A 12,376-nucleotide genomic window follows, 5' to 3' on the forward strand; every position below is an offset into this window, starting at 1 on the left:
ATCGGAACAGAAGTGAGTACAAGGGATAATGTTGTAAAAAATTACCCTGGCATGGGCTCCGTTAAAAAGTTATTTAAAAAAAGAAAGAAAGAAAGAAATGCAAGAAGCGCAGTTAGAAAATTTAAAAAAAAATCATCTTGTCCTAAGTGAGAAAGCTGTTTTTTATATTGTCTTTAGTGTTCACTGTCAATCGCTTAGATTTAGAATTCCTAATGCCATTTTTACTCTTTTGTATTTACCATCCTTATTTCTATTTTCTATATGTAAATTCTGACTGAATTTATCATTTTGTAGCAGAAATATTAGCCTTACTTTATATTATTATATATTTATATTACATTTATATATTAATTTTATATTATGTTTATATTTGATTGTTATACTCTTACTGTAAAGAAAGATTTAAAGAGGATCAGAAAAATAGATGCAAGTTAAAAAACAAAAAAGAATAAAAAAATTCATCCCATACTTTAAAAAAATTCAAGAGTATAGAGTTTTAAAATGAGCAAATTTTTTTGGTTTAAATGCAAAAGTATAGGAGGTTTTTGGGGGGCAGTCTTTTAAAAAAATTAAAATGCTTGATTTTTAAAGTTTGAATAAAGTATTTTCTTCTTTTTAGAATTCTGTTTGCTACTTTGCCTTTAATATTTCCCTTTGGTACTTTAGGCTATAACTTTCTCAGCAAAGGATGGAAAATAGATTCTTTATTCAGATAAGTAGATATGTACCTTGTGAGATATTTATATTGTGAGATGTGTACCTTGCTAATGAACATGTTTTGAATTAAAATAAAATCTTTACTTAACCTTTTTCTTGTTCAAATTAAGATTACTAATGGTTAGAGTAACTAGTGGAAAGGACTCTACTTAATAGTGGAATTGTTTCATAACATCATCTTTGGAGATCACTCAAATTATGTTATGTTCTTTTTTTGATTGGTTCTTATTAAAAAAAAAACCTAATCATTTGATTGTTTTGGGGGACAAGGGTATGGGATTCCTGGATTATGATTATAGCATAAAAATGCATTACTAAAAATAAATTACAAAAAGTTTGATTCAGTAGGAGAGAGTTTAGTTGAAGCATACTGTAAAATGGATTTATTTGTGTTTTGTTTTTTTTTACCCTCAGATGAGATTTCTAAAACTATGAGGATGGAGTCTAGAGAAATAACTTTAGTGAATCACAACACCATATTCAAAACACATCTGCCAGAGATAGGTTTTCAAGAGAACCAGCTTTCACTTTCTGACCACCAGGTTTGGAATCATTCCATAACTTATTTTAAATGTTTTATCTTTAAAAATTTTCTTGAATATAATTGTGTTTCTCTGTCCAAGTGACCATTCTATGAATTTTTACAGATAAAGAACATTAATGAGCAAATTTTGGCATTTGATATTTTGCAAATGAAGTATGTGTCAAATTACTTAGGAGCTCTTTCAGGCAATAACATTGAGGAAACAAAAAAAATTGAGGCAACATACCATATTCTCAATATTTATTGAACCCTTATAGTATAAACATAAATGTTCTAATTTAGTAGAGTTGCTAAGCAATGATAAAGAAAATGCACCTGCTTGTAGCTGCTCTAAGAGCCTATAATTGAACTGTTGCTAATAGTCTCTACCCAAAGGCCTTTGAGAAGCTCATAATATTTGCTGGCGAGCCAAATTTTTCCCTTTGGTGCTTTAGGCTATAACTTTCTCAGCAAAGGATGGGAAATAGATTCTTTATTCAGATAAGTAGATGTGTACCTTGTGAGATATTTATATTGTGAGATGTGTACCTTGCTAATGAACATGTTTTGAATTAAAATAAAATCTTAAAAAATCTTTTGAGGTATTCCATTCTTTTTCATTTTTGTGTCCTTAATCACTTTGTCAAACTGCCATTTTTTTCCTTCTCATATTTTTGGTTAATTTTCTTATTTTCCAACATATATTACAGCTTCACTTAATGAATAAAATTACTTTTAGTATATATGTTCTCCTTCACGTCTTTTGATTTGAAATCTGAAATTTTTAAAACATTATTTTGTTTAGGGATTGCCTTCTAGGCCTGAAAATTTGGATCCACCTTTTACTTGTTCTACAAGAAGTACAGTATACAACCCAAATTATTATTCAGGTATGATGCATTTTTTGGAGTCATAAAAAATTATGTTTATATATATATGGTGCATATTTCTTTCTAGTAGGGTGTTTGTAGGTACTGTTTAGCTCTTAACAAGAATGATGTGTCATTTCTCTCCTAAAACATTTCTTTAAAGCTCTTTTGATTGCTGTTTTTTTATTCCAATCACAACTAAATTTAAGTTTTATTTAGATTTTTGGTCATTCAGTGGTGACCCCAATTTGGGATTTGCTTGGAAGAGATAATGAAGTGGGTTTCCATTTCCTTTTCAAGCTTGTTTTACAATGAGGAAACTAAGGCAAACACAATTAGGTGATTTGCTCAAGGTTACACAGGAGAATGTCTACCAGATTTAGACTCATGTCTTCCTAATTCCAGCCCTGGCCCTCTTGTCTAGTGTGCCACCAAACTGTTTGAATAGTTTTCCTCTAATCCAGCCTCCTGTTTTGCTATACATTACTGGGAGAGGGGGCCAGAAGGAGAAGCAGTAGCATTTGGTAGAATCCGTATAAGTTTAGGTTTTAAAAAGTTTAACTTTGCAGGAGAATCTCCAAAAAATTCCTTAAAAACTCCAGTTGAAGAGGACTACAAGAAAATGGGAATAATTATATAATATACTATACTTGGATTCAAACTTGTTCATTAATATGTGAGCTATAAATTCTTTCTAGCATCAGTCATAGCTGTTTCTATATGTTTATTATACATTCCATGGTTGTCAGGTGCTTGCATTCTTCTGAGCTGTCCTTATTTTCTGGCCTTTCAGCTTATGTTCTGCTTTCCTTCTAACTCTGATATTCCCATAGAAGAGAAGTATATCTATGAAACATGTTGAAAAGTATATTGACAGAATTGAGTCATTGACCTTTAAATTGGACTGTGTAGAGAAGAGAGCACTGAACTGGGAATTAGGAGTTATTGATTTCTAGTTCTGAGTTTGCCATTAATCTGAAATATGACTTTGGGCAAATTACATAACCTTTTTGGACTTTAGTTAATTTAAGCAAAATAAAGTGGTTAAACCAGATGATCTCTTAAGATTTCTTTCAGCTCCGAAATTCTGATTTTTGTTGCTCCACTGACTTACCCATCAGTAAAGGATTTGGGACATTAATGTTTCCATTTGAATCCAAGTTATATTTCCTTGTAACTTTTTCCTACCCATTTGTTTTTGGGTGTTACCTTGTTATAAACTATGAATTCATTTTGAAATTTCTCCTTCAGTCTACCCATTTCCAAATTATCTTGGTAAGTTTTTTGTTTGTTTTTGCAACTTTTCTTGGACCTGTTCATTTAAACAATTATTATTCTAGTCACTTGGTAGGTTTTTTGTTTGTTTTTGTAACTTCTTTTGGACCTATTCATTTAAACAATCATTATTCTAATCACTTTGGCATTGCATCTTGCCAATTGATTAGACCAAATGGAAGTCCTCGCTACATCTGTCCTGTTATCATGACTAGGTACCAGTATTTGTTTCTTCTCTTATTCTAAGATTCTTTCCTACTCTTCCTCACGAAAGATATTTCATTTCCTGATTCTGAGCATTTTCACTGCCTCTCCCTGCTCATCTCTAGCTTCTCTTCCATCTTCTAGCTTCCCGGACTTTTAAGTCCCAATTACAATCCCACCTTCTCCAGGAAGCTTTCCCCAATCCCTCTTAATACTAGTGTTTTTGCTCTGTTGATTATCTCAGCATCTTTATACATAGTAGTTGTTTATATGTTGTCTCTCCCATTGGACTGTGAAGTCTTTGTGCATTGAGTTTTTTCCCTGGTTGGTTGTTTTTTGTTTTTGTTTTTCTTTGTATCTCTCCCACTTAGTATACTCTCTGGCTGTAGTAGGTGCTTAATAAGTTATTGACTAAGTGAAATAGAAATAGAGTTGCATAAACTGGGAGTCATAATAATTATTGTTTTTTTAGTAAGTCAGGTTTTTATGCTTGACTTCTTGCATCAGGTTTTTAAAAATCTCATTTCTATCAATTTAAAACCATATTTTAAAAAGAGAAACTAAAAGATACAATGGACAGAGAATTGATCTTGGAGCCAGGAAAATCTGGATTCAGTTTTTATCTTTGACACATATTAGCTATCTGTTCCTGGGTAATCTCAGTTCTCTAGGTCTCTTCAGACCTTAAGTTGCAAAAGAAGATGCAGATATCTGCATTGGTAGAAGTAGCAATCTTACTTGAGTTCCCTGTGCCAGTGAATTCACAGGTCTATCCTTTTCCTATTCTGATTTTTTAAAATCTGCTTTTGAGTTGATGAACAAAACAAAACAATGTTATTGATGGTGGAAAAATTACAAGCATCGTTTCATTTTTAATTCTGATCTTAACAGATAAAATTAGTATTTCCATATATGTAAAACAGGGAAAAAAGATTTCATGAAACCATGAATCTCTATTATGTTTTTATTTTCTTAAGTATATAATAAATTTGACATGCATCTTTCAGTACTGCCCTTCTTTTCTGTAATTCCTTTTGTTGTCTTCTGTACATTTCAAAAATGCTTTAATGACCTTTTCTTTCCTTTTCCTTATTATTCTTAAGGTGTCCAAAGATTTTGTATAAATTGTTTTCCTGGTTCTGTTCACTTTACTTTATACCACTTCACATAAGCCTTTTTTGGTTTCTCTGAAAACCATTCTTTTTTGTGATGCAATAATATGTCATAATTTGTTCAGTCATTCTTCTATTTGAAAGATTCCCCCTTTGTTACTAGTTTTTTGGTTCTAAAAAAGAGTTGCTATATTTTTTCATATATGGGTCCTTTACCTTTTTAAAATTTTCTTTGTAATATAGTGCTCAGAGGGTATGCATAATTTAGTGACTTCTTGGGTGCCATTGACTTTTAAGGATTTTATTCTAGTAGTCTTTAAATGGATAATAAACTTAGTGCACCTCCAAAAAGGGGAATCACTGATGCCACTTCTTTGGCAATTATTATTTAATATGTAATCTTAACCATGACATTTACAACTCTTGACTTTTCAGTAATTTAAGAATCCCAATCAAAACTCTTCCTGGGCTTAATGTTGGTAGTGCTCCCTTGTGGACCTTGTCTTGTTTTAATCTTGCTTCATCTTCAACAGCTGAAGAGAATTCTGTGATTGCATTGCGATCCTGAAAAACCCAGCTAATTCTGGATGTGATGACTCCATGGTATCAGCTCTTGAGGCTAAACCTTTTATCACATACCACTGGGAAGGTCACTCTGCATCAGCCTTGATCTCAAATTTCGTGCCTGTCAGGATAATTTAGATTTCTTGAGAGACTTAATTCCTCAAATAGACACCATTACTTAGAGACTATTTCTTGGTTAGATTTAAACAGAAAAGTGTGAGAGATGAAGGTAATGCTTACACTTCACATTGTTTAGATTTGATATTTATGACATTATTCATGAGACTTCCATTGTTTTAGCTTTGTCATGAAGATAACACCAATAGATGAATGTAGTTGATAGGAAAATGTGTTGGGAATTTCTTTAAAACAAAGAACAAAATATTATAATCTGATTTTGAAATCAAGTAAATGCAAATTTCTTGTAATTAAGCTAAGATGAATTGATAAAATATCATTTTTTGCTAATGTAAATAGCATCATTTTGAAAAATGTTCTGTGAAAGAAACTTTGGATTTGTAAATAGATTTAGAAAATGAGTCTATAATAATCATTCTAATATTTCCATTCTATAAGATCATGTAATTTAGAGTTGTAATGAGCCTTGAAGGTTATCTTATCTACCCTCCCTGATTTGCAGATGAGGAAACTGAGGCCCAGACCACTTAAATGACTGACTTGACTGAAATCATTCCTACTAAATACCAGAGCTGGGATATGAATCTAGGTTTTCTGAATCCAAATCCATGTCTCCTTCACAGCCAACACACTGGAGGCCATCATAGTTGAATAGAGAGAAAAATTCTTTATCATCTGATTTTGTTGGGTGTGTCATGGATTAATCAAAGGATAATAGGTTTATTTATTCTTACCTTGAATCACCAAGTGTCAGTTAATTTAAATTTTTTAAAAATTTACTATAATTTTTCCTCTCTCTAACTACAATTTTAAACAGATGTTATAATTTTACTTTAAAAATTTTTCTACCTTACTATCTATTTTCTTTACCTTGTGAATTTTAAAAAATGTGGTACATCAATTCATGTAGCTTTGCCCTTTGACAATAAGAGTCAATAATGTTTTAAGTCATTTTTTTAAGTCACATCCAAATCTTCTTGAAACCATTTAGGATTTTCTTAGCAAGAATACTGGAGAGTTGCCATTTCCTTCCCATCTCATTTTTCAGATGAGGAAACTGAGGCAAACAGGACTTGGGCCAGGGTCACACTATAAGTGTCTGAAACCAAATTTGAATTTAGGAAGAGAAATCTTCCTGACTGTAGGCCTAGAACTCTATGTATGCACTGCACCATCTAGCTGCCCTATAACTAATATTAATTATAGAGCTTACTTTTGTGCCAGATACTGTGCTAAGTGATTTATAATTGTTATCTCCTTTGATCCTCACAACAACCCCAGGAGGTAGGTGTGATTATTATCCTCATTTTAGAAATGAGGAAATTAAAGCAAACAGGTTAAGTAACTTGTCCTGGGTCACAGCTAATAAAGTCTGGATTTGAACTTTGGGTGTATCTGATTCCAGACTTGACATTCTATTTACTGCTTTGTCTTTTTATTCTTCATTCTGTTTTTTCTAGTGCTAGAGTAAGAAGGAATCTCAGAAGTCATCTAGTCCTAGTCCTTCATATTGCAGAGGAGAAAAGTAATTTGTCTAAGGTAGTAAATGACAGCAGACTTCAGAGGCATATCATTCTTTTCAATCTACAGGTCAGAGAAATTGGTGTCAGTAATAGCAGTCCTCAGAGTGATACAGATAGTAGTCATGTCTAGTGACAGGGCAGGTGATGGGTCATTTCTATTGTACAATAGTCAGAGTTGTTAGTTTTTAGAAGATGTTTAGCAGTCCCTCCCTCTATAGAAAGTCCTTGGTTGGAGAAGACAATACTTAACAAAAAGGAAGTAGCACCAGCTACTCATTAAATAACTCATGTTTTTAATTTTAATTAAAATTTTCCTTAGACTTCTACTTAGAAGATGTAGTTAGGGGTCAAATATTAACTTTAGCTGGAGATCCTAGGATCATATTGATAAGATACATGGCTCTAGCAGAATTAATATTCTCCATTAAGTTTGAAGTTAACAAAATTGAGAATCACCTGTATTTTATAGAAGTAAAACATTTTTAGTATTTAGGACTCTGTTTCTTTAAATGCATGATTTGCTACATTGCTTAGAACATGATTTCTATATACAGAATGCCAGATAAAGTTATTTATGATACGCATAATTTTTCTCTTTTAGATAGCCCTTCCTCAGACAGTTTTCGAGTTGAACCAAGAACATTTGGTCAAAGTATGAATGGCCATTGGAGAAATTCTACTCCTGCACCACCAACTTCAGCTTTACAGAAACCTAGAATCAGCCGAAGTCTTTACCATGACACTCGAAAGGCCTCCAGGTTAGTGTGCTATGTACATTATAAGACACTACCTTCAATTCTACCTCAGCTTTGAAAAATGTTCATGCAAATGTAGCTATTTGAATTGTTACTTTTTAGTACAATGGAATTTTTGGAATCTAAAATTGAGAATTGGGACAAGTCTTATTCTTAAATGTAATATAATTAGAATTACTTTTTATTAAGTTTGATAAAGGCCAAACCCTGTCAGCCATAGATATGAAAGGGTTAAGAGAAACATTATTGATGGCACATAGGTATATAAGAGTTCCTTTAAAATGGAGATGAATACTTTAGATAACTATTCAAAGTTGATTTGTACTACAGAGTTCTTGTAGTAGAGAAATCAATACTATCTGCAGGTTCCTCATATGTATCCAATCAGTTCTCTGATTAACTTATACAATTTGACTTTGTTTAGGACAGATGGATATTGCTACTCATCTGATAGCTTACAGGAAGGCATCTTTGATAGCTGTAGAAAATGACTTTATTGGGGCAGCTAGGTGGCACAGTGGATAGAGCACTGGCCCTGAAGTCAGGAAGACCTGAGTTTAAAATCTGGCCTCAGACACTTACACACTTCCTAATAACTATGTGATCCTGGGCAAGTCACTTACGCCAAATGCCTCAGCAAAAAAAAAGAAAAAAGAAAATGATTTTATCCTAGTCACACTTGTCTCAGACCATTCTGTGTCCTCTTCCATTCCTCAAAGGGACTGTGCTGAGCAGGATAGCCTCTTAACCTTTTTTGTGTTATGGATTGCTTTGTGATCTGTTTTGAGAAGTCTGTGTCCCTCTTCTCAGAATATTGTTTTAATATTGTAAAAAATCCTAAGATTACAAAGAAAATCAATTACATTGAAATAATTATCAAAAAATTTTAATAATATCTTTTTCTCAATTACATGTGAAAACAGTTTATAAGCATTCATTTTTACAAGATTTTGAATTTTGAGTTGAAATTTTTCCCTCTCTCCCTTCCCTAGCTTTTCTGGAAATGGTAGGCAATGTGCTATCATGTAAAACACATTTTCATATTAATCACAATTATGAAAGAAGAAACAAGTCAAAAGAAAAGAAAAGATGAAAAAGAATAAAGTGAAGGAAATGCTTCGATGTGCATACAAAGTTGTTTTTAGTTGTATGTGGATAGCATTTTCCTTCATGAGTTCTATTTACTTTCCTTGGATCATTTTGTTGCTGAGAAGAGCTGAGTCATTCATAGTTGATCATCACACAATGTTGTTGATACTGGGTACAACATTTTCCTGATTTTACTCATTTCTCTTTGCATTACTTTGTACACTTCTTTTCAGGTTTTTCTGAAATCTACCTACTCATCATTTTTTTATTGCACAATAGTATTATTCCATTACATTTATATACCACAGTTATTCAGCCATTTCCTAATTTGTGGGACATTCCCTTAGTTTCAATATTTTGCTACCATGAAAAGTGCTGCTATAAAATTTTTGCAAATGTATGTCCTTTTCCTTTTTTTACGATCTTTTTGGGTTATAGACCTAGTAGTGATTTGCTAGGTTTAGAGGCATAGTTCCAAATTACTCTCTAGAATGATTGGATCAGTTCAAAACTCTATTCGTAGTGTATTAGTATTCTAATTTTCCCACATTCTCTCCAGTATTTATCATTTTCCTTTTTTGTTGTGTTAGTCAATCTGATAGGTATGAGAGGGAAGTCAAAGCTGTTTTAATTTGCATTTTTCTTGTCAGAAGTGATTTAGGACACTTCTTCATATGTCTATAGAAAGCTTTGATTTCTTCATCTGAAAACTACCTACTTATGTTCTTTGACCATTTATCAATTGGGGAATGATTTGTATTCTTAGGAATTTGACTTAGTTCTCTATATATTTGAGAAAAAAGCCCTTATCAGAGATATTTACTATAAAGATTATTTTCCACCTTTCTGCTTTTCTTCTAGTCTTGGCTGCATTGGTTTTGTTTGTACAAAAGCTTTTTATTTAAATATTATCAAAATTATTTATTTTACATTTTGAATGTTCTCTCTCTTATTTGGTCATGAATTCTTCCCTTCCTCATAGATTAGATTTGACAGGCAAACTCTTTCTTGCTCTTCTAATTTGCCTATACTATGAATGTTATGGAATATTATTGTTCTGTAAGAAATGACCAGCAGGATGAATACAGAGAGGACTGGCGAGACTTACATGAACTGATGCTAAGTGAAATGAGCAGAACCAGGAGATCATTATACACTTCGACAACGATATTGTATGAGGACATATTGTGATGGAAGTGGATTTCTTTGACAAAGAGACCTGAGTTTCAATTGATAAATGACGTACAAAAGCAGCTACACCCAAAGAAAGAACACTGGGAAACGAATGTGAACTATCTGCATTTTTGTTTTTCTTCCCGGGTTATTTATACCTTCTGAATCCAATTCTCCCTATGCAACAAGAGAACTGTTCGGTTCTGCAAACATATATTGTATCTAGGATATATGCAACATATCCAACATATAAAGGACTGCTTGCCATCTAGGGGAGGGGGTGAAGGGAGGGAGGGGAAAAAAAATCGGAACAGAAACGAGTGTCAATATAAAGTAATTATTAAATAAAAAATTAAAAAAATAATAATAATAATTTGCCTATACTATCACACTTTATGTCTAAATTATAACCCATTTTGACTTTCTCTTAGCAAATGGCATGAGATGGTTGGTCTATGCCTAGTTCTTGTCTTAATTGTTTTTCAGTTTTCCCAGCAGTTTTTATCATATAGTGCGTTCTTATCCCAAAGGCTAGGATCTTTAGGTTTTTTTCAAACACTACATTACTATGGTCATTGACTACTATGTCTTGTGTACCTACTCTATTCCACTGATCCACCATTCTACGTCTTAGCTAATATCAGATAATTTTGATGATTATTGCTTTATTATAGTTTGAGATCTGATATTGCTAGGCCTCCTTCCTTTCATTAATTTCCTTGATATTCTTGATCTTTTGTTCTCTCAGATGAATTTTGATATTTTTTCCATCCCTCACATATAATTTTTGGGTTTGATTGGAATGGAACTTAAGTAAATTAGTTTAGACAAAATCATCATTTCTGTTACATTGACTGAAGTCATGAACAATTGATATTTTTCTAGTTTTTTAGATCTTTATTGGTGTAAAAAGTGTTTTGTAATTGTGTTTATGTAGTTCCTGGGTTTGTCTTCACAGTTGAATTTCTTTTTCCCTCTCTTGCTGTTGGATTTTTCTTAGTTATATAAAGTAATACTGATGATTTATATGGTTTGTCTTATAACCTGCAATTTTACTAAAATTGTTAACTGTTTCAAGTAGTTTTTTTTATTTTTGTATTAAAACTTTTTATTTACAAAATATATGGCATGGGAAATTTTTCAGCATTAATCTTTGCAAAACCTTCTGTTCCAAATTTTCCACCTCCTTCCTCCCACTCTCTTTCCTAGATGGCAGGTAGTCTAATACATGTTAAATATTAAATATATATATATATATATACACATATATATATGTATATATATGTTAAATCCAATATATGTATATATATATTTATACAGTTATCTTGCTGCACAAGAAAAATCTGATCAAGAAGGGGAAAAAATACCTGAGAACAAAATGCAAGCAAAGAACAACAGAAAGAGTGAGAATGCTATGTTGTTCAGTTCACTTAATTCAGCACACTCAGTTCCCACAGGCCTCTCTCTGGATGTAGCTGGCTTTCTTTAGCACTGAACAATTGGTACTGATTTGAATCATTTGTTGAAAAGAACCATGTCCATCAGAATTAATCATCATATAGTCTTGTTGCCATGTATAGTGATCTCCTGGTTCTGCTCATTTCACTTAGCATCAATTCACATAAGTTTTTCTAGACCTCTCTGAAATCATCTTGTTGGTCATTTCTTACAGAACGATAATACTCAATAACATTCATATACCATAATTTATTCAGCCATTTTCCAATTGATGGACATCCATTCAGTTTCCAGTTTCTAGCCACTACAAAAAGGGCTGCCACAAATATTTTTGCACATGTGGGTTCCTTTCCCTTCTTTAAAATCTCTTTTGGGATATAACACAGTAGAAACACTGCTGGTCAAAGGGTATGCACAGTTTGATAACTTTAGGGGCATAGTTCCAAATTGTTCTCCATATTGGTTGGATCCATTCACAGTTTCACCAACAATGTATCAGTGTCCCAGTTTTCCCACATCCCCTCCAACATTCATCATTATCTTTTCCTCTCATTTTAGCCAATCTGAGAAGTATGTAGTGGTATCTCAGAGTAATCTTAATTTGCATTTCTCTGAACAACAATGATTTGAAGCACCTTTTCATATGACTAGAAATAGTTTCAATTTCTTCATCAGAAAATTGTCTGTTCATATCCTTTGGCCATTTATCAATTGGAGAATGGCTTGATTTCTTAAAAATTTGAGTTAATTCTCTATATACCTTAGAAATGAGGTCTTCATCAGAACCTTTAACTGTAAAAATGTGTTCCCAGTTTATTGCTTCCCTTTTTATCTTGTCTGCATTAGTCTTATTTGTACAAAAACTTTTTAACTTAATACATTGAAAATTATCTATTTTGTGATCAGTAATGTTCTCTAGTTCTTCTTTGTTCACAAATTCCTTCCTCTTCCACAGATCAAGAGGTAAACTATCCTA

The 12,376-nt window shown here is 32.4% G+C and overlaps 1 protein-coding gene across 3 annotated transcripts in view; it reads left to right on the forward strand.

Moving 5' to 3' along the window:
- The window catches only part of SENP1 (SUMO specific peptidase 1), an 80,973-nt gene that overhangs the window by 18,486 nt on the left and 50,111 nt on the right, over positions 1–12,376 (forward strand). The window contains exons 3-5 of one of the 3 annotated variants that reach the window (XM_051961128.1): positions 1,132–1,259; positions 2,046–2,130; positions 7,527–7,683. In XM_051961128.1, the coding sequence (XP_051817088.1) occupies positions 1,132–1,259; positions 2,046–2,130; positions 7,527–7,683 (370 nt within the window). Of the gene's footprint in view, positions 1–641; positions 1,260–2,045; positions 2,131–7,526; positions 7,684–12,376 lie in introns of those variants that run through there. The other 2 variants (XM_051961129.1, XM_051961127.1) reach the window with 2 other exon arrangements.

This window comes from Antechinus flavipes, chromosome 5, assembly GCF_016432865.1.
Source record: "Antechinus flavipes isolate AdamAnt ecotype Samford, QLD, Australia chromosome 5, AdamAnt_v2, whole genome shotgun sequence".
NCBI lineage: Eukaryota > Metazoa > Chordata > Mammalia > Dasyuromorphia > Dasyuridae > Antechinus > Antechinus flavipes.